This window comes from Mus pahari, chromosome 1 (assembly GCF_900095145.1).
Source record: "Mus pahari chromosome 1, PAHARI_EIJ_v1.1, whole genome shotgun sequence".
In the NCBI taxonomy this organism is placed as follows: domain Eukaryota; kingdom Metazoa; phylum Chordata; class Mammalia; order Rodentia; family Muridae; genus Mus; species Mus pahari.
Genome location: NC_034590.1, coordinates 161,468,111 through 161,495,396, shown reverse-complemented (window position 1 = coordinate 161,495,396; position 27,286 = coordinate 161,468,111). Strand labels below are relative to the sequence as shown.

At 39.6% G+C, this 27,286-nt stretch overlaps 1 protein-coding gene across 5 annotated transcripts in view; it reads left to right on the top strand.

Annotated features, from left to right (window-relative positions):
* Sorcs1 (sortilin related VPS10 domain containing receptor 1) overlaps positions 1 to 27,286 on the top strand; it is a 501,662-nt gene that overhangs the window by 399,177 nt on the left and 75,199 nt on the right. For all 5 annotated transcript variants that reach the window (XM_021205280.2, XM_021205273.2, XM_029537410.1 and 2 more), the window contains exons 10-17: positions 5,097 to 5,243; positions 15,169 to 15,271; positions 15,537 to 15,613; positions 17,821 to 17,912; positions 19,396 to 19,503; positions 20,844 to 20,961; positions 22,464 to 22,594; positions 25,473 to 25,586. In XM_021205280.2, coding sequence (XP_021060939.1) covers positions 5,097 to 5,243; positions 15,169 to 15,271; positions 15,537 to 15,613; positions 17,821 to 17,912; positions 19,396 to 19,503; positions 20,844 to 20,961; positions 22,464 to 22,594; positions 25,473 to 25,586 — 890 coding nt within the window. The remainder of the gene's footprint in view (positions 1 to 5,096; positions 5,244 to 15,168; positions 15,272 to 15,536; positions 15,614 to 17,820; positions 17,913 to 19,395; positions 19,504 to 20,843; positions 20,962 to 22,463; positions 22,595 to 25,472; positions 25,587 to 27,286) is intronic.

The following is a 27,286-nucleotide window of genomic DNA, read 5'->3' as shown; positions in this document are numbered from 1 at the left end:
CGTCTCTTGTATTCTGTTGCTGATGCTCACATCTATGGTTCCTGATTTCTTCCCTAGGGTTTCTAACTCCAGAGTTGTCTTACTTTGGGTTTTCTTTATTGCTTCTACTTCCTTTTTTAGGTCTTGGATGGTTTTGTTCAATTATATCACCTGTTTGATTGTATTCTCCTGTGTTTCTTTAAGGACTTGTACCTCTTTAGCAATGTTTTCCTGTATTTCTTTAAGGATGTGTACCTCTTTAGTAGCATTCTCCTATATTTCTTTAAGTGAGTTATTAATGCTCTTCTTAAACTCCTCTACCAGCATCATGAGGTATGCTCTTAAATCTGAGTCTTGCTTTTCTTGTGTGTTGGGGTATCCAGGACTGACTGAGGTGGGAGTGCTGGGTTCTGATGATGGTGAGTGGTCTTGGTTTCTGTTAGTAAGATTCCTATGTTTGCCTTTCACCATCTGGTAATCTCTGGAGTTAGTTGTTATAGTTGTCTCTGGTTGAAGCTTGTTCCTCTGGAGGGGAAGGTGCCCAGATGTCTGGAGCCGGAAACAGGGTCTGTCCCAGAAGCTAGATTGCTTCTGTCTGTCCCAGAGCTGTGTAGCTTCTGTAGTCCACACTTTCACCAGTGCAGAGTGGAACCTGGGTGAACCAGAGCAAAGATGGCCCCCTTACCAGCTCAGGCAGTGAGAGAGCTCCCGGGCGGACACCTTTCCTCTGGTGGGGATGGTGCCCAGATGTCGCATTGTAATTTCTAATAAATAGTTTAGTGGCTGCTAGAGAAGCCTTGGGCTTAGTTTGATTCCACAAGATTGAGACTAATACATAGGTACCATATATATAAAGCGCATCATGAAAGCACAGAAGTACTGGGCATGGTGGGTTAGGATGAAGACATTCTACTCTACCTCTAGAAGAGTTGTACTGAGCAGTCTCTCAGGAACAAACAGGGAGAGGTGCATTAGGGCATCGTCTCTGAGATTCCAGTGTGGCCATCATGAACCAAGAAAATAAGGCAGGAGAAGAAACTTTGAGGCTCTTACCTGAGGGCAATGAATATGCTGTTCAGCTTGAAGTTTGAGCTGAGGTACTTCTCATTCAATGTCTAATCAAAATGGTGTCTTGGCTTGTGATGTTAAATGACAATAAATAAGTTTGAATTGATTGGAGACTTGTGGAATAAAATTTCTTCATATGAGAAACAATGAGAGAAACAAATAGATTTAAGCACAATTACCATCCTAGAGAATGTTATGCTGAATTCAATAGGGATGAAATTTAGCAGGCCTTTTCCTGGAAGAAAATATGCCCCCAGTAGCAGGATACATCCTAGGAGAATATTTATTGGTAGTTCTGTGTCTTTGTGAAGTTGTAAATTCCACTGGATATTCTTTTCTGTTTCCCCTGCCAACCCTCCATTTCACTCCTTCCTAAGCATGAGTACAGAGGAAGTAATGTGGCATTGTAAGCATGCTTTGCCATCCTTTATAGGATACCATAACACAAACACAACACACACACACACACACACACACACACACACACACACACACACANACACACACACNCACACACACACACACATACACGCACGCATGCATGTGCACGTGCACACGATCTCTCACACTCATGACACCTTCGAATTACAATTCCATACTTTGTACACTAACTCTGCCTCTGTAATATGAATTGGTAGATAGTCCAAGTAAAAGATGACGAGACCTTACTTAAAATTTGATGGGATAAGAGGCCTCATTCACAGGATTACATTTAGAAACCCAGAAAAACACATCCATCAAGCTTACAGTGAGCAGTTGACCACCTTTACAGGCCAAGCTAAAGAAGCCAAACAATTAAAAGCAAAAGGCAACTCATACAGATAAAGTGCCTTGGTTACAAGAGAAAAACTCAACTCCTTCCAGATTCTACCATTTTTGTCACACATTCCTGCTTCTTTGTCAAGTTTTTATTCTTCAAGATAAACCTGAAGGCCACACATTCAGAGATGAATAGCAAAGCCCAGCTCTATGCTCAAGTGGCATTTGATAATGCCAAACAGTTGGGAGCCAATAAAGTCACTACTTCTACAAATCAGATGAACCAGGTCCTAAACACATAGCCCCCTTCTTTGGGACTCTTGTCTAAGAAGGGGAGGGGGCAGTGAGGAAAGTGGAGAAGGAGCAGACCGGAACAGGTAACACTTTTTATGTTGCACTTATTTTTGTAATTCTCCAGAGCACTGAATTACTAAGTCATTTCTCATTTCTGGGCAGAGTCTCATTGAGGGGGAAGACCAGCAGCCTTTGTGAAAATTCTGATTTATGCAATTTTGTTCTTAAAGAACAGCCTTGCAAACATATGCAAAACTAATACTGGGTTTCCTGGGAAGCAGCCCTTCTGGAGCTGTTATTGTGAATAACTAAATATCATTGGTAGATAACCATAGAGTTTGTGGGAAGTACATTGTTCCTGGAGTTTATAGCTTCCACGTTTGTTGAGAATCAACCCTGCAACAGAAATTGCTGTGGCTTCTCTTGTTTGCTCCCAGAATGGGGCTTGTTTTCCTGAGTTGTTCAAAGTATCCCTCTCAACAACTCATTTACATCATTTATTTGTTAAAAAAAAAAAATCCTGTTATTCCAAAAGAGTCCAGATTTGGCCCATCTCTAGATTATCCCAGATGCCAAATCCATAGGAAGATACTAATGAGATTTGCCTATGTTAAAAATAAAACTGGATGTGTGTCTACTGAGGGTTGAGATCCAGCCTCTTAGACATGAAAAATTCTGAGCTATGTCTGCAGAGAGAATTTTGGAAGTCAAATGTATTTAAATATGAATGTCTATTCGCTGTTATTGTAAATGATTAAAATTTGTCAATAGCTTAGTTTCCTTATGCAAAAACTTGGCATGAAAGGTATTACACAGGTTTGTGGCAAGCCTTGGAAGGTATATATGCAAAGAAATGAGCATAGTACTTTGTATTAACAAGGTCAGACAAAATGACAACTTTTATTTATTTCTTCTGCTTAAAATTAATCACACCAAAATAGAAATGGTATAAGCTTAGTTAAATGTCTTCAAATATGCTTTTAAATATGTTTGTTTATTCAGTGTGTGTTCTACCTAGCTGCAAATGTAGTCTAAGTCTCCATTTTCTCATTCTGTAGACCTGGTTATTGACAACTCTACTCCATGATGATGATGGGCATTGAATGAGTAAATGTGGATATATATGTTTTCATTATCACTCAACACATTTTGGACCTCTCCCTCACTGACCTCCAGTTTCCCTGGGTTGTGGTCATTTTACACAGACTAAATTATGTTTGGTAGATTCTAAAATTCTGAAGAGATTAATCTACAAAGTCATGATCATTGATGGCACAGTTTTTGATAGCCTGCTAATTGTTAACCTTAGCATGCAGAAAGAGAAAGCATGGCTTCAGTAGTTAGGAATTCATTCATTCATTTATTTATTATTTTTATTTTATGTGTAGGGGCGCTTTACCTACATGCATGACTGTGCCCCACATGTGTGCCTGATACCCATGGAGTCCAGAAGGGGATATCAGAACTCCTAGAACTAGAGTTGCAGATTGTTGTGAGTGGCCATTCAGGTGCCATTAACCAAACCAGACTCTTCCAGAAAATAAACTGGTACTCTCAATCACTGAGCCATCTGTCCAACCCTGACAGTAACTGGATTTGATAAGAGCAACAGCATCACGAGACTGGAGAAGTGGTTTTTTTGATAATGAAAAAAAAAAAAAATAACACCGAAGAAATGGCTCAGCAATGAAAAGCATTGGCTACTCTTCCAGAGGTCCTGAGTTCAATTCCCTGCACCCACATAACGACTTACAACAATCTATAATGGGATCTGATGCTCTCTTCTTTCATGCAGCAGTCATGAAAATAGAGCATTCATACACATAAAAAGAAAACAATTACGTTTTAATAATTTGTTATTTTTCCTCTAATGTCCAGTAAATTTGGTGACTTATCAGGTAGAACTCTTAAAATTTTTTAAATACAATAATCGTAATTATATCAATGTCTTTCAACTGACTTTTTTTTTTTTTTTTTGGTTGATTGAGGCTGAAGATTGGGGCTCAGTAATTTAGGTAGTCATTAAAACCATGCATGCTGAAACTATAAAGTTCTGGGTCACAATCCCAGGTCTGACATTGACTTTGTAGTATGATCTTGCGTGTACTTGAGATATTTCTCATGTGTGAAATGGAGTTAGCAATCATTCCACAAAAATAATATTATAAAGATTACATGAGAGATAATATACTTAATATCCTGCCTGGAGACCAGAATACAATATAAGTTGCCCCTATTTACTTATTGCTTGTCAAGTAACAGGCTTAAAAGTTCTGGAGTTTCTCTCTGGGGACTGATAGCCATTGACAGTGTTCCGTAAGATGATAAGCCTGTGAAAGTTCACAGTTTACATGAAGGAACATAGTTTTAGTTTTATATTTCATGAGCTTGACAAAAAATTCAGTGACATCCATCCATCACTATGTGATCATAACACGGTGATTTCACTACATTTAGAATCCCCTATGCTCCACCTCTTTCACGCCATGCTCTGACTCACCCTGGCAACCGCTGACCTCTTTGTGGCTCATAGCTTTGAGTTCCCAGGCTGACATGCTGCTGCCTTCCTTTACTTAGAGTGTGCTTGGATCCCCCACTGCCCCCATCGTCATGTTATGCGTTAATGATGCATTTTAGTGTCAAATAATATTCTGGTTTTTGTACATGCCACTGTTTATCTTACTTTCCTCCTCAGAGTGGACATCTTGTCAGCTGCTCATTTTTGGTGATTGAATAAAGTTAATATGAACATATTCAGCAACAGCCAAAAAAAAAATGATACACCTGTATTGAACTTGTGTGTTATACACACGTACAGCAGGGGGCACAAGGCTACTGGTTTCTGTCAAGATGACTAGCTAGGGAGATATAAGCATTTGCACCGAGCCTGCCTTTTCTCTAAGAGTGTACTTAGACAATCTGCTGTTATTTTTAATGTAAACAGATATGTCCTTTCTCATGTGGATGTATTTTTCAGCCATGTCAATTTTTCCCAGGTAGCAGGGATAAAGGGAATGTTCTTGGCTAACAAGAAGATTGACAACCAAGTGAAGACTTTCATCACTTACAATAAAGGCAGAGACTGGCGGCTGCTGCAGGCTCCAGATGCAGATCTAAGGGGGGACCCTGTGCACTGTTTGCTGGTGAGTCCTGCATGCTGGAACACAGTCCGCCACACAGTGAAGGGCTAGAGTTAGTGTCCAAGAAGACGTTGAATATAGTTTTGGGACTTCTGTTCAGCTGATGAAAAGGATGGGCAGAAGCTGAAGTGAAAAAAAAAAAAAAAGTTAGTCCTACCGTGTGTGACCCTCGAAGTGATGAGATAGGCACATGTTCCAGATCCTTGCACCCTTATAAGCTTCTTGGTTCTAGTCTGAATTGTTTCTGTTTGCTTGGTGAACTGGGTGGTGGTGGTGATGGGTTTTTGTTTGTTTTTTGTGCCAAACTGTGCTCTCTTCCACTGAGCTTCACCTTTAGCCCCTTCCCCCACCTCAGCTTTGTGTGAATACTCACAGTTTGAAGGAAATAGGATGTTTTTCACCTCTGGTGAAGCTGCTTCTTGACCTTTCTTACTGCTCATAAGACAAATGATACACACATCATCTATAGGACCGGCAAACTGAATGCAGGCTTTCTTCCTATTTCAAAAGAAGTTTATGATTCAGCAAAAAATTAAAAATCATTGATTTAAGTATTCATTTGCTTCCTTTTTACATTCCATTCAATTTACCTGGTTTTGTCTGTAATGCTTGGACTAGAAAAAAAAAATGTAACCAGTAGGGAAACTGTAGCCCAGCACTGGTTTCACTGGGCAGTATTGTATTGGAACACAGTGACACTCAAATTGTTAATAATTATTCATAGCCATTCTCACTTTCCTAACATAGAATCAGTAGCCACATACATTCATATTTACTTTATTACCCTTGAAAGAAAAATTTGCATGCACATGCTTTAAGTCATGGCTTTCATTTAATGATATCTTCTTTTTATCAGATTTATTGGCAGGAAATTATTTACATATTCAATGATAGGATGGTATCCAAAAGAAAGGTGAAAGATGAAAAGCACTGTAAAGGAGTTTCCAGTTAACTTGCCAGAGACTATGTTTATAAACAAAACAGTTCTTAGTTGCATCTTATTGACTTTGATGATCATGACACATTCAAGACACCAGTGGATACCTAGCAAATGCAGAAACAGAAAAAGATGATACTGTCAAATAAAGTATATTGCTAATACTTTTATGTTCTTAAAAACAGCCCCGAAGTTATTTTTAGGATCACATAAAGGAGCCATCAGTGTAGGAAAGATCACATGGTTTTACAGTATGAAGGTCTTGAGATGTGAATATGTGTGTATGGGTGTTGGTCTATATCTATCCCATCTCCGTGTGCATCTATTATTGATGTTACTGTTCACAACTCTGTCTTTGATGTTATCTTCGCTCTGCTTCATTCTTTCACACAATGCTGGGGCAGTCACTTCTCAGGTTCATTGCAAAGCAGTAGGTGGGTCACCATCTTCCTCGAAAGGATGCCAGCAGCTATGGCTTGACCTTATTTCTTGTAGAGGATATTTAAGTTGTCATGGTGCATCAGGGAAGCAGTCTTAAATTTCAAGTCCTACTTACACTTCATTGTTATTACTGGCACCTTACAGGGAGAAAAATAGCCAGTGGTGATATAGAGGTCAGAGAGCCAGGGATAGACCAAGTAAATATAACAGTTATTCACTAAATACCTATATTAGTCAAGGTATGGATCAAGGCCATTGAAATAGGTCAACTTTCTACCCATTATTCCAGGTTATGGAACTATAATATTTGAAGATACCAGCACCTTAGTAACTTCTTCCACACCTACCACATAACTTGAAGATCAATGCTTATGAGAAAGACTGTTAACCATTTCACCTAAACAGGCTTGTCTCTCTGAGACTAATGAGAGTAATTCTTCTTAGGAAAACACCAAGCAAGGCACTCTTTGTCCTAACCACAACCCAGAATCATGAAGAGGTATTATTACATCTCCAAAACAGAGATACAGTATAGATTCCCTTCCTTATCACTATTGCTCCTATTCTAATCCAAGAAGGAATCACGTTCTCCTTGGCCCTCAGTGATAGGCTCCTAATGGCGACACCTTCCCACAATTTACACCTGGCAATCCACTTTTCATAGAGTTGCCTATATTTTAAAAATTCTATTTATTGAGGTAAAATATACATAAAAAGCATTAGTGAATTTTGAGAAATGTTTATGCTATGTAGTTTCCATCACCCTCAAAATTTCATTTTTGTTCTTCTGCAGTGCAAAGCACACTTCTGGCCCTAGATGAATATCGTATCTTTTTCACATACTGTATACTAGATTTCTTATTTCTCCACTTTTATTAAATGGTGTTGTAGTAGTCAAATAATCCCACTCAGATCACACCGGCAGTGGGAGCGGTGGCACGTTCTTCTCTACCCACACCAATGTTTGGGTTTCCTGAGTGAAAGACACACACACACACACACACACACACACACACACACACACACACTCACCGCCTTTTATTTTAGTATGCTTTAAACAGCTCAATGGCTGGACCACTCTCAACCTCCACACTCTTCTCTGCTATTCCTGAATTATTACTAAAACCTATATTCCATCCTGGCTGCCCCAGACCCAGGCCTGAACCCTCCTAGGCCACAATCCCTGACTCTTACATGTTAGCCGTCTCTCTGTCCTACATTTTTCAGTCCTGATCTTTCTCCTTTCCCAGCATGGCAGGTTTAAATCCTCCTTCTTCTCAGTTTCCTTTTCCTCAAATCCTAAAATCCTGCCTCCGTCTCCCTGCCCAACCGTTAGCTGTCAGAAACTTTATTTACCAATCAGAAACAACTGGGGGCAGGGACCCTCAGCATCTTATACATGTGGATTCTTGTGTAATTTTGGGAACCCAATTCACATAATACAAGAATTAGACCAAATCCACAACAAAAATGGTGTCATATAAATGATTAAATATGCATTGTTTACTTAAGCCTTCTGATGGCTTTCTAGTTCAAATACAGTAAATCAAACACTTTGTAATAGCTTGGATTGTCCCCTGTGAGCTGGCTTGTGTCTCTGCCATTATCCTCCATCCTTTCTTACCCTCAAGACAATGAGGAGAAGAGAGAGTACACTTATTTCCACATTGTAGACTTACTATGTTCATGTATGTCTTGCAGTAGGATTTCCTATTATTTCTTTTTAAATTTCCCATTTTCCAAACAGGCGTTTTCTTTGCATTCAGATCCTTGTTTCTTAGGTGGCCTTATTGAGTGTCTGGTAATGTAAAATCTCTTTATCCTACTCTTTTTCCTTATAATTCTTACTATCTAAAATCAGCACATTTATATTCTGACTTTCTTTTCCATCTTCCTGTGTTAAATGTGAGCTCCAAGAATGCAAAGACTGACCGTCTTTATAATAAGTCCAGAGCTTTACAATGAGAATCATACAAACTTGCTTCATGGTAGATTCGACATACTTGCTATTTTTGTGTGTTTTATATGGTGGGTGTAGTCATACCATGGAAAGGGCCTTGACTTTCAGATTTGATTTCACAGAAGCTGTACATCTCTTCTGTCTGTTATTTATACTGAAGACTTTGTCATCATATCCTCCCTTAGAACTCATAGGATCAAGTTAACTGCAGTGTTAACAAAATCAAATGGTTTATTGAGATTTAATGAGACATGAATTATTGGGATGTAGATGGACATGACCTAGGAGTCTATGGGTCTCCATCCTTTATTAATCCCATTACTCAGAACAGTTCCACATAAGCTTTAAAACCCAGGAGGCAGAGTAAGGAGGGGAAACTACAAATGGACTAGGAAGAAGAGGCCAAATCACTTTACAAACTCTTGCCAAATGCACTACATAGGAATGAAAAGTCTTTGAACAACAAAACACCTAGACTGTTGAGAGAGGGGAGAGAGAGAGAGAGAGAGAGAGAGAGAGAGAGAGAGATACTACTGTAGTAAGGAACTAGCCTAGCCTAGCAAGGTGGCAATGACAGTCTCTCACACACACACACACAGAGAGAGAGAGAGAGAGAGAGAGAGAGAGAGAGAGAGAGAGAGAGAGAGAGATCCTTCTCAGGCTTGGGAGGCGATGGCGGAGAGGAGATAGCAAGTGAGTTTGGATTGTAAATACTTTGACAGTGCCAGCATCACTGCAGCAGAGCCCAGTGATTAGAAGAGAGATTTTCCAGTGGCTGTGACAAATGTGGAGCAAGTCCCAAATTACAACTCTTAATGGAATGTCCCTGGCAAAATGTATTCTATAGAATAAGACATCCAGAGTAATTTGGGGCTGTATTTTTAGGGCTTTCAGACTGATTGCCCGGAGGCTCAGCTGGGATTTCTTTCTTCTGAAGACTGCATTGTACAGTTAGATAGAGTATTACAGGTCATGGACCATCTTTCTTTAAAGCCTCAGAACTGGGCTCCCAAGAGGCAATATTTGAGCACACCTGAGCCTGTGACAGATACTTGGGCCTCTGAGGAAAACTCAGTGTTTTGTGGAGAGAGACTCTGTCTTCTTTATGACTTTATTTAACTTTTTTTTTTTAAACTGGAGCTGAGCAGAAAGCTGTTGTGAGAGAGTCTTGTCTATGGATTCAACAACTCTACATATTGTTCTGTATTGAAGTGGGACTAGATACCCCATGCTCATGTTTTGAGGGCTCCCTATACTTTGAGAATTCATTCTTTCCTAAACAACTAGTGGATTTATATCAAATCATGTATATGTGAGGAAATATTAGAGAATTCTATTTGGGGACTTAGTAGCTGACTTGTGTCTTGTGCCTGGTAAAAGTTCTGACTTGTGTTTATAGTATACTATTTATATTGTAGCCATTGGATTGAGTTTCCATGAGGACAAAATGTAAGGCTGTTGTTATAGAGTTTGGAGAGAAAAGGGTAGACTTTGAGATGGATTGTATACTAAATCAGTCCTAATGGTTTGTTAAGTTTATATATTTGTTGGAGGAATGGTATCAAGTGACTTGCCCATTGTACATGAAACACAGAAGACAATTAATGCGTCACTGAGAAACACTGTGCTCAATACAGTAAGCCAAGACCATAAGGCAAGGACTGCTTGTTGTTACATACCTGTGAAGTGTAAGTATCAGCATCAAAGAGAAAATGTCCTTTACCAGCTACTGGGAGTTCTAGAAAGGGGACGGTGTCAGGGAAAGGATGCTTAAACAGAGACTACAACTGATACCTGTCTCAGGAAGCCAAACAAGAAAACAAACAAAGGGATAGGTGTCTCAGTTAGGATTAAATGATAAATATCCAAGATGAAGAAACACTGAATTGATGTAGCCTAGCTACATGTCTACTGATCAAGATAGTTTTGTTGGATAAAAGAAAAGACTACAGGGAAGACAAAGACAGGTCATTTGATCAGGAGGTTCACTGATGGGCTTCAGGGTTTGAATGAGACTCTGTTCATGCCTCTCTTCTTGTTGTATGGCCTTTCATGCACATCTAATACTTTCCACCTCATCTTCAGTAAGCCAACAGCCAGGATGCTGTTGGCATCAGAGTGCATGCTCATATTTCCCTTGTATGGGAAGAAGGAGATGGGTGTTAGGAAGTACTCTTTCAACATGCCATGCTCTCTTTATTCTGTTTGAGATGGCCCTAGAGAAATCAACAATTGCACCAGCGAGCATAAGGTGGGTGTTCTACACCTATTTCTCAATGAGCAAAATAAAGACAGGAAGGCAAGATGAAAGGAGATGAAAGGCATATTAAGTGCCACTTTCTGGTCAAAACAATGAGAATTCAGCAGCCTAATTCCATTTCCTCCACAAAAACTCGGAACAGTGTGAGGGGCCTTACAGTAACAATATATTAGCTTGTTATGGCATAACTTTTGATGCAGCAGGTCTGATACAACAATGTTAAAGAGCAATCATTGCTCTTGGTTTGCTTGAGACATTGACATTTGCTATATAAATTCTTTGATAAATAAAATGGGTGAAACTGAAAAAAAGAATGACAGAAAATTCTCCAAGTACCAGCTGGGGGCAATCCAGTACTACAAATGTGAGAGAAGAGGATCATTTCTAAACCACGCTGCAGCATCAACTGGTGCCGTTTCTTCTCAAATTAATGGCTTGGCTTTCTGAATGCCAGGGCCAGAGAGCAGTTCTGCGAGAGCTGGTTGAAAATGCCCTCTTCTCTTTGTTCTCATATGTTTCCATACCAAATGATCATTGCTTCAGATGCCCACTGAGTTTCGCAGTCTCCCAACTGTTGAAAACAGCTGTCTCAAGGTGGGACTGGATCCAACCCTGTATAGGCATGTAGTGCTTTGTTAAGTGATCTAAATGGCCGTCCATAAAGTTTCTATGTCTAGGGATAACACCCGGCTGTATGGCTTCCTTGTAGTACTCTAAAGTTGACGGTATCTGGACTCAGGTTGATGGACTTCTCTTATTCTCAATAAAACCATAACACAACAAAAAAAGCACCCTTGCTGTTATAATCCTTTATTATCCTTTAAAACGTATATGCAAGATTCCACAGGAGATTCGATGTAGAACTTGATATGTTCTCGTTTTCAGGTTGTCTGAGTGAGATGAAATTGTGCTATACTTGAAATAGATCATTGAGGATCACTCATAGTAAAATAAATGTTGGTATGCCAGACAAGTGGAGATCTATGTACACTACAGTAGGCAGGGAACCGCCCAGGACTAGGTGTCCAACTGCAGTAACCTTGTTTCCATTCAGCATTTCCTGTCCTCTTCCTGATGGGCGGATGTGTTTGGCCGTGGTGTTTTCTCTTCCAGGGGCTGACCTTTCTTTTTCAGAAAGTTATGAAGATGAAGCTTCCTTTTAAAGTTTTACATGAAAATTACAAAACCAGAAAGGCGTGGCTCCGTGAGGCCTTTACTTTCATCAAGAACCCGTTACCTGATTGAGATCGGTGATTTTATTTTGTTGTGTCTGACTGCTTTCCTTCCTGTGGTTCATTCTTACTTTATCATTTACTCCATCCCCTGTAAATTTAATCATGGCATTTCTGAGGCTTTCTGAATTTTAGTGCCTCAGACATACAGCGCAGTCTAAAAATAATAACCGAGATATACTGTTGATCCCCAAAACTCAACTCAATAAGATTAGGTAGTAATCTTCCTGAGAGAGGGAGAGTAAGCCTTGAAATACAAGCTTGTGCTTCTGACAGCTTAGTACCTGGACTATTTTAAACAAAATTTGGATAACTGTTGCTTCCTTAGCCAGAGAATTTGGTCAAGGTCTCTAAGCATAGATTAAACAAATTCCTAAAAATGTCATGCAAAGCCAGTCAGTGGTGGCACATATCTTTAATCCCAGCTCTGGAGAGACAGGGGCAGGCAGATCTCGGAGTTCAAGGCCAGCCTGCTCTAGTGAGTGAGTTCCATGAGAGCCAGGGCAATACAGAGAGACCCTATATAACAGGGCTGTACATAAAGATCACAAAGCAAAACAAAACAAAGCAAAACAAAGCAAAGCAAAGCAAAGCAAAACAGAAACAAACCCACAACCACCACTGTCACTTGTAATTTTCAAAACTCACACTAAGTTTGGCTAGGAGCTAGGACCACCAGCCGCCCCCTCAGCTCTCACGCTAGCTCTCCCAGGGTCTCTGCTTGTTGCTTGCCCCACAGATGGCCATCTGGCCCTGGCTCTTTCAGCTGGCTTGCTAAGCCCACATTTCACAGGCCATCCACCCTTGTGGCTGGTCTGTAGAACACCAATGACCACCCCAGTCTCACTCAGTTCCCTTTAGCCCCATGGAAGGAAAACATTAGAGACATTTATAGTTATACCAACTAGATTTGTGTCAGTAAATCTCTAACCCCAATATGACCATACAAAGAACACATAACTTAGTTGTAATATTTATAAGCTGCACACCTAGATTGGACAGACACACCATTTCATTAGACTAGTCTCCAGCTATGAGATCCCTAGCTACTTGCAGCTCCTTCAGGCCATGTGGGTCTGCTCCATCTTCCACCTCATCTTCCCCCATCTTCTTTTCTCCCTCCTACCCCCACCTACTTCCACTGCATCACCCCACCCCCATCACATTGTCCTCTTCTTCTTTCCTCTCATTCCTCTCTAAAACGTCCAGCCCTGCCTTTCCCTTCCATTGCCCAATCACAGGACTCAGCCTTTATTTGACCAGTTAAATCAGGGAGCAGGTTCCCATGGAATCACATGAGTACATGATATGCCCCTCATTGGTGGCAGGATTAGCATCAAAATACAAATAGCACCAAGGCAATCCACAACACACCATCACCACCATCAACAAACAAAAATGCCATTTAAAATAAATTGCATTACTACCAAGCTCTGTTTAAAAGAATAACTTTTGTGCAGAATAAAACAAAAGAGGAGATAAGAGAAGGAATAAATATGAAAGTGTGTTGCATGCTTGTGTGAAAATGAGACTGATGTGACTCATTGGTTTGTACAATTAATATACATTCAAAAAGGGGAAGATAATCTTGGGGCTATGCTGTGTCAGTTGTTTACAGATGTTAGCACAGTTCCACATGCTATGCAGAAATTTCTCTGTTGAGATCATGTTCTGAGGTATGAATGACAGCTGCCAAGTCCTCTCAGGTCAACTCATCCACTTTCATAGCATCATGTCCCCATTGTTCCTTTAGTCCTACCTGCTTAGGCACTGTGATTCTTTTTTTTTTTTTTTAATTACTATTATTATTTTCTTTATTTACATTTCAAATGCTATCCCGAAAGTGCCCTTATACCCCACCCCCCACCCCTGCTCCCCTATCCACCCACTCACACTACTTGGCCCTGGCCTTCCCCTGTGCTGGGTCATATAAAGTTTACAAGACCAAGGGGCCTCTCTTCCCAATGATGACCGATTAGCCAATCTTCTGCTACATATGCAGCTAGAGANNCGAGCTCAGGGGGTACTGGTTAGTTCATATTGTTGTTGTACCTACAGGGTTGCAGCCCCCTACAGCTCCTTGGGTACTTTCTCTAGCTCCTCCACTGGGGGCCCTGTGTTCCATCCAATAGCTGACTGTGAGCATCTACGTCTGTGTTTGCCAGGCACTGGCATAGCCTCACAAGTGGCCGCTATATGAGGGTCCCTTCAGCAGAATCTTGCTGGCATGTGCATTAGTATCTGGGTTTGGTGGCTGATGATGGGATGGATTCCTGGATGGGGTAGTCTCTGGATAGTCCATCCTTTCATGTGATTCTTATTCCATTCCTTCTTTTTTGTTGCTCTTGGTACTATTCATATTCTAATGTCCTCTGAAATATCTTGTCATATCTTGTCAATACATAATCTACTCATTTTTGCTTCAGTTATACTTTTTTCTTAGAGGCCAGTCCTAATTCCAAAGTGGCCCATGTCTCTTCACCATCAAAAATTTTATGTTTTTTTTTCTATCCTTATGAGCATTAGAATATTTTTTTAACCCAGTAATCAATAGAAACATCTAATGTCCTTTTTTGAAAACTCGGTAATGGCCGAATTCCAAATGTTGGTGCATAATTGATTTATGAGTTCTCCCTAGTATTTTAAAATTATTACAATATTTAACATACTAAATATAATTTAGGTAAATTAGCAGTGTAATTGGAGGTATTTACTTTTTTACCAACCCAAAAGCTTTCATGGTTGACACTAGACAGCTGTGACAGTAATGATGGGTTGGTGGATGAGGGGCACAGAGGGAGGAAGAAGATGTTTGTAGACAGAAGACAGAATGGATAAATAAGTGATGGTTAGATGGGCAGATTAGATGTTCTGAATTTCAGCCTTGTGTGTGTGTGTGTGTGTGTGTGTGTGTGTGTGTGTGTGTGTGTGTGGTCATTTTTCTTTAAAAAAACATTTTGAGACGGGGTCTTTCTAAGCATCCTCAGAACTTACTGTACAAAGTTGATCTGATTTTGTAGGCAATGCGCCTGCCTGTAGAGCTTTAAATGGCCATTTTGATGTTGTGCACCTATGATTTTGCATTCTGTTCTTCCCAGCCCTACTGTTCACTACACCTTCATCTGAAGGTCTCTGAGAATCCCTACACGTCTGGGATCATTGCCAGCAGAGACACAGCCCCAAGTATTATAGTTGCATCAGGTAAGAAGAGTGCGTATGCTTTTCTTGCTATTGTACATGTGTTTATTTTGAGACTCTGGACATCTGTGCTTGGAATTTAATGAGCAAGCTAAAAATATTTTGAAAGCCACCTAAACCATTGACCCTGAAGTAAGTCTACTTAAAATCTCTGCCTAGACAGAATGTTTGCAGTTGAGATTCATCTCAGGCAGTGCAGATTGCTGATGTTATTAATTCTTGGCTTTTTCAGAAAGTTCCTCTCACTAACGGCATGCACTCTTTCTAGGTAACATAGGCTCTGAGTTGTCAGACAGTGACATCAGCATGTTTGTATCTTCAGATGCAGGGAACACTTGGAGGCAGGTAAGAAAATACTATGGATCTGGGTTGCACCACTCAAATTTAATGACATAATTGTCCATTTAACTGCAAATCCAGAAATCTAAAGCTAACACCTTACATAAATCCTGACATGAATAATGTATTTCTTTTTCTCTTTGTAATGCAAGTTTGAAATGAACCAAAACAAGTATGTGCAGGTTGATAGTTTTATCCTTTGATAACGATATTTTTTATCAAGGGCTCATACATAAACACATTTATAATCAAGTTGTAAAGGATTTTGATGTAAACAAAAGTGGAAACACTATATCTATCACATCAGAAACTTGGATCCTGCATGGTGGATTGTACACATAAACTTCCCTTGCTTTGAAGAGAAACAAAAATAGCCATTATCCAGGTGGTATTATGAGATGTTTAAATATCATGTGTAAATGACAGAATCATAACTATCAGAATGCATATGTTCAATGAATACAAATGGAGTCACTTCACACCAATGTACTTAGCTTAACTGCATCCTGTCTTTCTTTTGAATGAAAATTAGATTTTGACAGCTTCTAAAACAGGCATTTAATGAGGTTTAGCTATCATACGAATGTATAAGCCTAATGTATGACTGTTACACCTCAATAAATATGTTTTAATAAGTCCCTGGTGCTTAATTATCATACAATAACTAGCAATGTAAATTGAAATCTAATGCACAGATGATCATATTTAACAATGAGCTCACTTTGCTTGAAAGGAGAGCTGACTTTGCTCACAGGGGAGGTGGACATGATAGCTTGCTGCTCTTTCTTTCACTTTAAACCTTTAATGGTACTTGCATTTTTTTTTTATTTTTTAATTTTTTTTTTTAAATTTTTCGAGACACGGTTTCTGTGTATAGCCTTGGCTGTCCTGGAACTCACTTTGTACACCAGGCTGGCCTCAAACTCAGAAATGAACCTGCCTCTGCCTCCCAAGTGCTGGGATTAAAGGCATGCGCCACCATGCCCAGCTGGTACTTGCATATTTTAACAAAAGATGACAGAGAAGAAATTTGTGGGGTTTGAAGGACAATGGACAATTATAAGGAAAAATTTAGAGAATAATGTCAAGATTCTATGTTCTTTTCTCTGACCAAGGCATAAAACTCTCTCCTGCTACAGGCTGGGGTCACTATTGGATATAAGAACTAATGAGGCTGGAGAGTAGCCGAGTTGTTAAGCTCCTTTCTGCACTTCTGAAGGGCCCAAGATTAGTTCCCTGCACCCATATCAGGAACTCATGACCACCTGTAATTCCTGCTTCAAGAAGTTCAGTGCCCTATTCTGACCTCCTGCATGATAACACACACACACACACACACACACACACACACACACACACACACACACACACTAATCAAGTGAGAGAAATTCTGTCTATAGCATAACTTGTGATGAGTCCATTGTAACATTTTAACTGAGAATAGAATTAATCTTATATAGAAGAATTCAGAGACACTTTTCATAATGTATCCATTTGACTTTAAATTCTTTTCTCACATCTTATGAAAGACTCAATATGATATATGTAATCAAAGTTGACAATTTTATCTTGATTAGAATTGTTTGTCACTTTGAAGAACATCTATGAATCAAAGGAGAAAACATTTCTTTGATCAACTGTGGGAGTTTGGAGATAATTAGACAATTATATCTGCATAAGGTAGTGCAGTGCAATGACCCCCACTTTCACCAATGCTATGTGTGCCACGGCAGTCTACGAATCTTAGTATTTGGATGAGAGTATTATACTAAACTATCTCCCAGTGTCCTCCCATCTAGATATGTACACTCCCTTACAGCTTGCCAGTGTTCTTATATAACCTTCAGAGATAGCAATTGATAAGTACTGCCACAAAGATAAGAGAATACAAAGATGAATATGTACTGTTGATGCTAAAGATTTATTTTGTAGAATGGTAAAATTGTTTCATAGTGTCTGGTTGCTTTTATTCCTGTGTTTCATTCTTACTTTATCATTTACTCCATCCTCTATGAATGTAATCACTGCATTTCCCAGCTACATGTAGCCCATGTTGAAAAACATTGTTTTGTTGCTTACATTTTCTCAAAGACTTAGGAAAACCTATTTCTATGAGAGGTGTTTTAATCTACTTACGTAGACTGATTCCGTGTACCTTGAACACCAAGTACAGATGTGACACATGCTTGTGTGCTCTTCGTTTCCTCATTCAGATTTTTGAAGAAGAGCACAGCATTTTGTACCTGGATCAAGGCGGAGTCCTTGTTGCTATGAAACACACATCTCTCCCAATTCGACACCTTTGGTAAGGGCACTTCCACCTTAAGGAAAAGGCCTGTGGTCGTTTTATGTTTCTCAGAATCCATCTCTGAATCATGTGACGATGTTGAGATAAGACTGTGACCTGTTTTTGAAAAGGGGAAGTCAAGGGCAAACCAGAAGGCTGGGTAAGTGTTCCTGCTCCTAGCAGAACAACTGCATTATGGTTTCTAAATGAGATGATACCTGTCGCATTTCATGAGTTCCTCAGCACCACCACTGGAGAAGCATATACAGACGCTACCATAATCCCTGAGGAGCAACAGTACTAGCAATCATTCATCCCAAGCAACATTGCATAAAGCTTAGCATCTACATGGCTTTGCATATCCACACAGAGACTCACGTTCACGGCTATCCAGCTCCTATTCTGTTTCCCCTGAGTGACCTTGTTAGCTCCCTTTAAAGAGATGAATTGTGTACTGAGGGATGTACGAGGCCTAATATCTACAGGGTTTTCCAACAAACTTCTTCCTCCATATTTAGAAGTAGTCCTCTGCATATTGAGCTTGTGCAAAGTTTAAGACCAGATTTCCCTTCCACCTTTAATTATATTAATGACCTCAGGAGAAAACTGCAAAAGATGAGCAAAGGTGGATCTTGAGGAAAAGTATGTGCAGAGAAAGACAGAGTGAACTGCACCCTCCTGTTTAGCTGTCTCAGTAGGTACTCAGGCTGCTCTGAACACTGTGAACAAGATCACTCATGAACAACAGAAATATATTTCATAGATTTGGGAACTAGAAGCACAAGATAAAAGTGCTGGCCAAGTCCATGTCTGCTGAGGAGCCTCTTTCCAATTCCTAAATGGTGCCTTGTTGCTGTGTTTCCACAAGGTTAAAAGAACAGGCAGTCCAAGGCCTTTTCTATAAGACATCGGTCCACTCCTGGGGACTCTACCCCTTTGATCTCACTTCTTCCTGAGCATTCAATTTCTAATACCATTAGTGATTTAATTTTTAGCATATGGATCTTGAAGAGAACACACGTATGTATAGTACAACAGACTACCAGTAATGCATACTTCTGCCCTCAGTAGCCTGTTCTTCCATTCAGTGAGGTCAACCAGAATTGATGTAAGTGGGACTTGTTTATAAGTTGGTCACTTAGAGATGGATCGGTTAAATTTTGTTCAATCTGTAAGGCTATCTGTGCCCAGAACCAACAATACGATGTTGCAGATTTGGAGAAAATCCCATGAGGTGTAAGAACTTAAAATGATTTTAATCATTTTCTGTCATTAGATTATTCATAATTTACATGGTTCTCCCTTATTTTTGCCTCAACGTATCTGGTCATAGGTTATTAAGTATCCCTATTTATGACTTTGGATATAATCAAGTATACATATCTGTAATGAAGTGTCACTCTGTTATTATTTTCTCACTGGTAACTAGCATCTTTCCTTGTCCAGAGATATCGTCATTTCCTTTTGAGATGTAGTGACTGTCCAATTGTTCTGCCACTAGGTTGAGTTTCGATGAAGGGAGATCTTGGAGCAAATACAGCTTTACATCCATTCCACTCTTTGTGGATGGGGTTCTGGGGGAGCCTGGAGAAGAGACACTAATCATGACGTAAGTGGTGTGGGGTGATTCCTTCTTACTAAGACAGATCAAATATAAAGAGGCATGCTGCACCCGAGACTGTTGGATTTGTTACTGTTAGTTCGGAAGTTGTTAGTAATGTTAGTACATCTTAATTCAAGAACCTTTGGCAAAGAAGACAAAGAATGGGACCAATTTTTGAAGACCCAGGCTGAGGAATAGTAGGAAAAGGGCTGTGATCTTAGAGCTGTCTTAATAGAATGAATATATATATATATATATATATTAATGATAACATACAAACTGGATGTTTAGAAAACCCTAGACCTTTAAGACCGTAGCATTTCATTTTCCTCTGGCTCTTTGCCTTACAAACCAAGAGGCGTGTTAAAGCAACCATGAGAGGAACTGGCTTTGCAAAAGTGAATTTACACTCACTCTTGTCTGTAAAGCAATGATCATGAATTCATGGGAGACTTGATTAATGTCTCAACTGGCCATGGGTTTCAAAACTTGGACTGGGAGTTTGCAATATGAAACTGTGATATTCACTTCTCTTAGTAGATTGGCTACAGAAAACATGGGAGGATTATTCCATAGTTGTTGATCCAGAAACCAGTAAAAAAAATTAAAATCGAAGAGAACAATTGCCACACATTTTGGTCTTCTCACTTGACCCTGAGAAAAGAAGAAATATTGAGTATGCCCAGTAGCCACACGTTCACTTTGTAGAACGCAACACATCTATATCAGAAGCTTACTCCATATCTTGCTTTTAGTCAACATTTATATTGTCAGAATACTGTTTCACTCACAGAAAGGTGATCTGAAAGGCTCTTTTGTAGCCTGTATTCACATTTATGTCTAGTGATTAAATTCTACCTAACTGAATCTGCACTAGAGCAGAAGTCACAAGGTAACAACAGCTGTAATTACTTCGTCCTATGGTCCACTTTCTGTAGGCCCTGAGGAGAAGATGAAGAATAGGTAAGCCATCGGACCAAATATATTAACAAACATATCTAGAAGTTTGTGTTGGACCACCTAGGATACAATCTTTGTGATTATTTCTTTAGTCATTTTCTAAACCATTCCTGCTAATTTGAATCAAATATTTCTCAATTGCTAATGACATGATTTTATTATTTTGGGTTGGCAAAAAATAATAATCTTTGAGCCTCAATGTATCCATGTGCAGAGTGCCATTAGTGTAAGCATTACCTTCATAAAGGTGCTTGACAGTGGGGAGATGTGACCCGTGTCATGCTGTAGCAGCATAGCATCTTCACAGCAGACGATTTGATGCAAGCCGTTGTTAATACTGCTGTTGTCTTTATGATTGTGACTGTCTACCACTGTAAATCCTGTAGAGTGTTTGGACACTTCAGTCACCGTTCTGAATGGCAGCTGGTCAAAGTGGACTACAAGTCCATTTTTGATAGACGTTGCGCTGAAGAAGACTACAGACCCTGGCAGTTGCACAGTCAGGTAAGCGTTAGAGAAATGACAGTAATCCCTGGGACAGAGGCAGAGGTGTTATGGGAAAGTGACTGTTCCTCAAGGTTTAAAAACTGGAGTATTCAAGTCAACAGCACAGAGCCCATTTAATTCTCCCATGTTTTATACCACACAACATAAGCAAACACATTCATATTCTGTTATGAGGTTACTTGTTTCTTTCTCTCTCTCTCTTTTTTAATGCTAGGATATAACAAGATAAAAATTCAAATGTGCTTCAGTTAGATTTACACCTCAAAATGAAATAACCAGCTCAGCACTGAGAGGCAAACATAATTTGTCTGAGTGTAGCATAGGGCTGCCTGATAGAGGCCGAGTGAGGGATGGTTCTTCAGTGTCAACGAGCAATGCAAACAGAGATAAGGCATAAAATAGTCAATCGTTGCTGGGCGAGCAGTGCCAGAAAAGTCCTTCCACATTTCTGTTATTCCCTAGAGTATATAGCAGCTCTTGCCTCTTCTGAGATACTCATGGTATAAGAATGTGAAATCGCTGATAGAAAACCATCCTACCTCATCCCTCTCTGTCATTCATAGTCTATCAGAATCCTTGGATGAGAGCTTTTCTTTTCGATTTCCCAAGGCAGAAGTCAATCTTCAGGCTATTCACAGGATAGGGTAGATGTACCTCCTAAGCAGTCATGACCATATTCAGGCAGTGAAACATCTTACATTCTATTCTCTGACTTGGTAGTGTATTTATATGTGATGTGAAGTGAAGCCAAGTTGAAGAGAGTTTCTTCAGTAAAGACAGAGGATAATAGACTTACAAAATTCTGCCTTAGCTTTTTCACAAACACAAAGGTACTATATTTGTGAGTGGGTGCAGCCCCAGCAAGGAGCAGTCACTGTATTCAGAGGTTCAACAATGGAATGCTCGCTCACACCACCACTGTGTTTCTCTCTTTGATGTATGTGAATTGTGACACTCAAAACTTCTATCTATTTTTTGAAAAAAGACTGAACTTATCTTTCTTGCTTGTTTGATAGGTGACTATAGAATTGGTGCTATAAAGTTATGTAGAAAGAAACATAGTAATCTGAACTTAAATCAGTTTTATGTTTCACAGCAATACTGTTCTTTCATGTGATCATAAATGACCTAATATAATTCCTTTGTAATAGAAAAACTGAACTTAATTATTATAGGTTAGCAAGCAATTCATTAGTTGCAGGATAGCTTACATTCCTGTGTCCTTCATTACACTATGCCTAACACACTGACAGAAAAATCTATGCTTAATATATAAAGAGTTAAAGTTAATATTAGAAAAATAAGCATTGTTTATTGTGGTTGCCTTTGTGCTCATACTTCATATTAGGCATCAAAACAGAAATACTGATAACATGAATTGGGTTCCCAAGCATCATATCTATATTAAAGTTTGTGAGTATCTCCCCAAACCACATTGTGATGCTGTAGAGAAGTCTAATCTGTGTGCTTGCTTTTGCATGATATTTGCCTCCTGGCAGGGGGAAGCTTGCATCATGGGAGCCAAGAGGATATACAAGAAGAGAAAATCTGAGCGCAAGTGTATGCAAGGAAAGTACGCGGGAGCAATGGAGTCTGAGCCTTGTGTTTGTACAGAGGCAGACTTTGACTGGTGAGCTTCCATAGTTATCCCACAGAACTGCTTGTAATATGACATCTATGAAACTCTGAGTAAAAGCTTCAACTTGAGAAAGTGGTAACAAACCTAGTGCTAAGAAGCAGACCTTATATTCTTATAAAATTCTCTCTTGGCTACATCATCATTTTTTATTAACTATGTGAATGTGTCTTTCAAAAGAAATCAGTGGTTTCTTCTTTGGATTTTAAGAGTCCTTACAAGATGGTTGGCAATTATTTTCATACTGATGCTGGATTCTCAGAAAAATGGGGAAGCCAAATCTATCTCAAGCTTCTTTAGATAGCAATATGGGAAGCACTAATTAGGGCTCTCAGAAAGCAAATATGTTTATGTATTATATAAAGTTATTCTAGCATTGATTATCCTTGGTAAGCATAATAACTACAAAAGGCATAAATCCTTTGTCTATGAATGTTTCCAATCTGTGGTGGTTGGCTAAATAAAGCTTATGAGAGCACTGAGTAACATTTATAGTCTCAGTACAAGAGTGGACTCAACTTGACCCTGTGAACTGAGTGATAATAAAGCTAGTTTAACCTAGAGAGGCAGAAGAGATATTGGGAGGCTTCAACAAAACTCAGAAATCACTAGAGTTCTTCTAGACATTTATTAATCAGAAATCTATCGATATTGGAGAGCCAATGATCTTCTTGCTTTATTCTTGGTTAGTGTTTAATGAGCAGGTGAAATTGAAAAATTATTTAAGAAGTCTAATAAGCCACCACATTTTCTTTTGTTCATTCCCTCTTTTTTATCTATTTCAGAATAGGAAGCAATTAATATATATTTATGTAAATGTTAAAAACAGAAAACTTGAACCATGTATAAATTATTCATTCTTACTATTTTGGCTGTGTGACTGTAACAGGTCGCATGTTTAGTGTCATCAAAATGTGAGTGACTTATGTGAGACACAGGCTACACATGCATCTCAGGCCATAACAAGGTCAGTCTTTTCTAATGGTATTACCACTAGAGACGTTCTCTGAATTAGAGGTATTGAGAAAGCCTGCCAGTTGTCAAGCAAGTAACCCAACATTTCTTTCTCTTGTTGGTGAGAAAGAAAGACCAAGAGCCAGCATTTTAGCTCTTTGCACTTAGTAGAGGGTAGCAGAGCTTCAGCAATAACAGAACTCATGGAAGTTCTACAGGGGCTTCCCCTGTATGCTCTTATGTCAGTGATATGTAACTGCAACAACAAAACTGCTTTATCTCTACCCTGCACTTGGGACTGATACTCAGGAAGATATTCACCGGAAGACCCACCTTGAGATTTTAAGTCATCCATCACATCCCTCCTTTTGAAGCCTGAGTAATTCTTGATCATTTACTACACTGAAGAAAAATTTGCAAATTAAGTTGGCATGCTACATTACTGGAAGAGCTATGGCTCTGTGCAGTAGCCATTCTTCATACAGAGCAAAAATATCCACTAGAAATTAATGTAAGAGAAAAATGTACCCCCAAAGTTCTGCCTTTTTCACGAAAACATTTTCCTCTTTGAATATTTCTTCCTAAGGCATTTCAACATAAGTCAATATTTTGGTTTTGTTCAAGGCAAAAAGAATATAAGATAAGGAAATAAATTAGGCTTCTCTCCCTATTCTTGCCCCCATGTCTGTCTTGTTTAGGCCCTTGAATTCCACTGGTGATTGGTGATTATCAGTACCATGGGCTGAACAGCACTCTACGGAGTAGAACATGAGTCTTAAGTTGTGCTCCTGTGTGGTTTCTTGCTCAAATGGGACTACATGATGACAAAAATATTTTGGAAGTCTCACCATGTGCTTGTTGGGCTTCCTTTAGAAGCTGAATTTTCTACAATCTTACCTGATAGTAGCTTAATGAAAGATTCTCATTGGATGTTCCTTGTTAGCCAGGTTCCCTGGATATTTCCCAAGTGACACTGTGTCATTCTCCAGCTTTTGTAGGTCATTTTCTTGAAGTGAACACTGGGTAATTCTGGAAGTGGCTATTCTGTCGTCTTCCTATTCATGCTGGGTTGAACCAGGCCCTAATCTAGAGGGATGTACAGAATATACAGTTCCAGCTGTCTGATGACAGGCCCCTGAGGCTGAGCCTATTTCTCCCTCCATGTCCACCGTGTGCCAGCATCTCACCTCTATCACAAAGATGGGCCAATTTATTCTAATGCTTGCCCATTGCTGCCTGTGATTTGTCTGTGCATGTAGAGGTACAATTTGTTGTCCTTTTCTGTGCCCAGTTTTACCTTCCAGAAGCCAAGAATATCAGAGGTCCCTGGAAGCAAGACTGAATAGAAACTGAGAGAGAGAAAAAAAATAGAGCATTTTCAATGCAGAGGCAAGATTTAAGGCAGTTATTAACAACTGGTAGTGAGAAATGCTGAGGACAAAACTTTTCCTTGGGGAAGTGCTTGAGAGACTCCTGAAGGGCATTTTCTTTTTGGCTGTAACTCTGAAGCATATGGCTTATACGCAGAGAAACCTGGCTCCGCTCTACTTGTTACAGCCAGATGTTTTGGAAGAGCATCCCAAAGACATCACCGGTAATGAGGACTGTACCACATGTGGCTGTCTTCACTAAGACTCAGGCTTCTGACCCAACCATGTTCCTATTTACTCTTTCTCATTACACGAGGCCAAAGCTATTCCTCTCATCTTGAAAGCATTCAAAAGGGAATGTTGGTTCTATAAGATATTTTCATGGGTAATAGATAATGTATAGAGAAAAACTTTAAGTTCTAGAAGACATTAGTTTAGGCAATGCTTATTTTATTGACTGATCAGAAGCTCGTTGTCAACTACTATGAAATAGTTCTGAATAAGTTTGCCACCTGGTAAATGTTTCATCTTGGGTGTGTCCCCAACAGTGACTATGGCTATGAGAGACATAGTAATGGACAATGCCTGCCAGCATTTTGGTTCAACCCATCCTCACTGTCAAAAGATTGCAGCTTGGGACAGAGTTACCTCAACAGCACTGGGTGAGTTTCTATGGTAGTAGGCTTCAGGGGCCAACCTGGGATGATGATAAGTGTTACCCTGACACAGTTCCTTCTGATCATGCACTGGACTTGTTTTCCTAGAACACAATGCATTTTTGATAGAATGTCATTTCTTGTCACTATATCACTGCCATTAGACATTTAGCATGTGTGCTTATGTGTCTGTATGTGTGTGAGAGAGACAGAGACAGAGACAGAGACAGAGACAGAGACAGAGACAGGGACAGGGTATGTGTGTATGTGCAGGTGGCGGGGATTGAATTCTGGTGTCTTCCTCAATTGCTTCTCAATGGAATATTCTGAGACCCCATTTCCCCCTGAATATAGAATTTACCATTTCATTGATAGGGTTGGCCAATGAGCTTTAGGGATTTATCTGCCTCAAGGGTTTATAGTGCCACTTTGCCTAGCTTTTCACATATGCCCCAAGAATCTGAAGTCTGGTACTTCCCCATGGTTGCATAGTATGCTCTCTCCAACATAGATTTTTCAGCTTTTTGGATCACATATTTAATTTCAAAAGAACTTTACAGGTATTTTTTATTTTTAGTTAAAAGTCAAATTTAGTTCATCACTCCAGTACTGGCCCCATTTTCCTCACAGCTATGATCTCTATGCGGTGTAAGTTTCCAGACATTTTCCTTGCATTTTTCCAACAATAAATATCTCCAAGAAAAATACCTAAAATCAACTTGGAAGATCACTGCTGTATGATTTGCTTCTAGCTATGTTCTTCTTTAATTTGCCCTTCTCACTCTAAAAATACATATTAAGCATCATTAAAGGACTGAATAGATTGGGCTGCTTTCATACCTTTTATATTCCATCCTATTAAATTATATAGGATTATTTAATTATTCTTTTTCATGGACATATGGGTTATTCTGTTTTTCTTATGCCACTATCAATAAAACTACAATTAACATTCTCTACCACAACCCTTGTTGTTAAAAACACTCGTAGATAATTAGAGTTTCCTTTGTTAATTAGAAGTGTTTCTTTTAGCTTATAGAGCAAATTACATTCAGCCAACTGGTTTCTTTTTAGGCTCATGTGTTAGGCATTGTCAAATTTTCTCTCACAAAGATGAAAATTGCAGTTTCTGCTCCCATACTGCTAGGCTCTTCTAGCGACTAAAGAGTCATCTTAAGCAACTTCCATCCGCTTGAAAATCCAGTGGATTCTGCAGAGGGAAACGTAAATGGAAGAGAAGTTGAGAAAGGTCCGTTCAGATTCAATGAGCAATAAGACTGGCCCTGTTGGCAAGAGCCACCAGTATCTGGAGGTCAAAGTCGCACTGTTGTTTAGAAGCCTTTAGGATGAAGTAACCAAGTTGGACTGACTCCAACACTACCTTTAACCCTTGTCTAGGCATGGCCAGGGTGAAGCCTGGAATCAGCAGGATGAAAGGCAAAGGGTTCAGGATCATAAAATTAGCCTGAGAACATGTGCTTCTTGCTTCTTGCTTCCTAGACAAAACACTCCCTCACTCCCTCACCCTCTGTCCGGTTCCAGAGCACGTTGCAGACATCCAGGCAGAAGATAAACTGAGTGAGGTCTTCTGGCTAAAGGTTAATCACAGTGATGGTTAATGAACTAACCACAGAGCATGCAGCAAAGTCTGCGCCTCTCTCTCTCTCTCTCTCTCTCTCTCTCTCTCTCTCTCTCTCTCTCTCTCT